Genomic DNA, 2,813 nt, shown 5'->3' on the forward strand with positions numbered 1-2,813 from the left:
ATGCCTCGTGGGCCAGGAGGGAGTAATGGGGGGAGCAGGGGCAAGGGGTGGGCCGGGAAGCGTTCCTTCTAGCGCCTGTCTTCACCGTCACGTCCCTGAAGCCTGGCCGTACTGGGCCGGCGCGTGGTTGCCATCGCTCATCTCCCGTCCCGCCCGCATGCCTCTGTGCCGCCTGGGGAAAGGAGAGAAGGCTTGGGGGTCAGGAGGGACCTTTCCCTCTTGCCAGCCACAAGGTAGCCGGCCAGTTTGGGTGTCAGGTGAATCGCAGCCTCAGGCACAGCTTTGCGATGTGCCTGAGCCTGATGGCTCCCTGCACTGGGTGATCTCTTCTCCCCAAGTACCTCTGTACCTTCCCGTGCCCCGTCTCACCCCACAACCTGCCAGCTCAGGGACCTCAGCAAGCACAAGCATCCTCCTCTTTCCAGGGTGATGATGCTCTGGCTTCTTTAGCAGCCAACCTGTGGCTCTGTGCTGCTGGAGGGAGTCTCACTCCCTCCCCATCCTTCCTCCATTCTCAGCTGCAGGATCTGCCTTGGCCAGCAGGAAAGTAACTTCCCACCGCAGCAGCTTTTTGTCATTGCTCATTGGTTTGGTCACCTTGCAGAAGAGATCAACCAGCCACCAACGTGGGAAAGTGTGGCTGGGAATGAATTATCATCTTTTCCTGCTCTGTTTATAGCTCTTTCGCTGGCCTCACTATGGGAAGCTCGTCATGGGAGAGATGCTGTTCATTAAGGTTTACAACTGTAGCAAGGTTTTCAGTAACAGGTAGGTCCTTTGGTTGTTGGGGTGGGGAGGTGGGGGAAGAGGCATACTGGGCTTTAAATTTTCTACTGGGAGTAGAAAATGTTTATTGGAAATTATGTTGGAAGGTAGATGAGTAGGATACAAGTTATAGAAGAGGAATGGAGCTGGTTGTTCTGGTGGGGGAGCAGTGCTGTATGTATTCAGTTAAATAAGGGAAATGATTTAGTTGTGTCAGCAGTAACAAGGACTACCTAAGGATCCAGATCAGACCTTCTGGAGGGACAAAGGTAAAATAGGGCCCTAAAAAATAGAGCTACAAGGGCAGGACTTGCAGCAGAGTGCAGACCTGCTCTCACCCTGTAGATCCATGTGGTGACTGTGACCATGTTGCACCCAAATTCAACATGCCTATCAGCTCTGGAAAAGCCCTGAGCCCGTGGTAGTAACCTTTAAAAAAGTTTTAAAAAGCCAGCAATTTAAATTTAAAGGATGAGCCAGAATTTAAAATGCACAGACACAATATGTGAACTCAGCAGCTATTGCAGCAGTTGTAAAACACTTAAGGGAAACCCAAGAGTAGGGGTGACAGATTGAGTAGTGGTGGTGGAGCAAGCAAGGGAGCAGAGGCACATCCTTCCAGGACATGTGAAAGATGAGGTTGCAGGGAAGGGTGCCAGCTCTGATAAGCAAAATGTAAGGAAAATCAACAGGAACAACTTTCTAGAGGCAGCTAATAATACAAACCTTTTCAAAGCCATCACAAGCCTGCCAGGAGGGTGTGGAGGAAACAGATGAGTACAGCACATGCAAGATACTTAAAGATAAAGCCAGAGCAGAAAACATGGCTGAACTTTGTGCCACTCTTTACTGGCTGCTTTCCTTATGGGAGCTGCATCAGAGGAATTGTCTCCAACTGAATTGTCAATAGAAACGCCTATAGGACAAATAGATAAAACAAACAGTAACAAATCACCAGGACCTGATGGCGCTGAGCAAAGAAGTCCAACGGGAAATGGCTAGACTGGCACTGGCAGCACCTATCCACACACCTCCGCTGCTGGGGAGCGGAGTAATGGCAGGTGACAGACATTACAGTTTAAAAGCAGTTGGTCAGCGCACTGGGATGATAAAAAATAAATAGAAAGAGAGTGTGGAAGGACAGAAGGGAAAAATTTTTTACACTGCTGTATCGATCTGTGGTCTCTGGACTTCTGCATGTGCAGCCTTCCTGTGGCAGCAGCACCGAGCTGGAAAAGCTGGAGGCGGGGGGGGATGAGCAGAGATACTCCTTCCTCGGGGATAGGAGACTAGACAGGCTCTGTGTCTCGGAGAAGAGAGAGGTGAGAGGGGATATGAGAGATCAGCAGCTCGTAGCTGAAATGCAGGTGACGGGAATATTTCCTCCTGTCTCAGTCCCGGGCGGGCAGTGAAACACGCCAATGGTGGTTTCCAGCCAGCAGCAGTAAGCTCTGCTTCACGCGGGGCTTAGACTGGGCGGCCAGCAGAGCTGCCACAGGGAGATGGAGGCCAATGTACAAACGGGCTCCAGACAGCAGTAACACAAGGTGGGGTTAGTAGCGGCTGAATGCAACCCTGCATGCGTTACTGCCACTTGCAGGGAGCCAGATGACCCTTCCCCAGGGAGAAGCCCCTTTGGAGTAGGTAAATTTTGGCCAGACTTGCTGCAGACACCCTGTGGCCATGGCTTTATGTCCTATTTCTGTATTTCCTTGTGTGGAGCCTCTGCTTCCCAGTTTTGTCTGGGAAGTGTCACCCCAGCTCCGCCAGGTGCCCAAACACAGGCTGGCTCCCCAGCTCTGCCGAAGGGGAGAGCTCCCTCACACTCGGTGGGACTGGATCTGTACAAGCCTTTAACCATCAATGGCAGCTTGGTTGCAAGCAGCTGCCTAGGCGTGACTGGGATGGAGGCACGACCTGCTGCAGTGTCAGTGGGTCTCGGGTATTTCGGCTGCCAGACTCCCTGTGGAAAGCGCTGCAGCAGTTTGCTGCATTCACCGCAGCTCAGAGGGGCTGTGAGCAGGAGAGCAGAGATCCTAGTACTCTTT

The 2,813-nt window shown here is 52.0% G+C and overlaps 1 protein-coding gene across 1 annotated transcript in view; it reads left to right on the forward strand.

Moving 5' to 3' along the window:
* Window positions 1–679: 679 nt before the first annotated feature.
* The window catches only part of LOC104077733 (fer-1-like protein 4), a gene marked incomplete at its 5' end in the record, with an annotated part of 39,176 nt that continues 37,042 nt past the window's right edge, over window positions 680–2,813 (forward strand). Inside the window, one exon of the mRNA XM_009579070.1 lies at window positions 680–768. Within this exon, the coding sequence (XP_009577365.1) occupies window positions 680–768 (89 nt within the window). The remainder of the gene's footprint in view (window positions 769–2,813) is intronic.

Source organism: Fulmarus glacialis, unplaced genomic scaffold (genome assembly GCF_000690835.1).
Source record: "Fulmarus glacialis isolate BGI_N327 unplaced genomic scaffold, ASM69083v1 scaffold35315, whole genome shotgun sequence".
NCBI lineage: Eukaryota > Metazoa > Chordata > Aves > Procellariiformes > Procellariidae > Fulmarus > Fulmarus glacialis.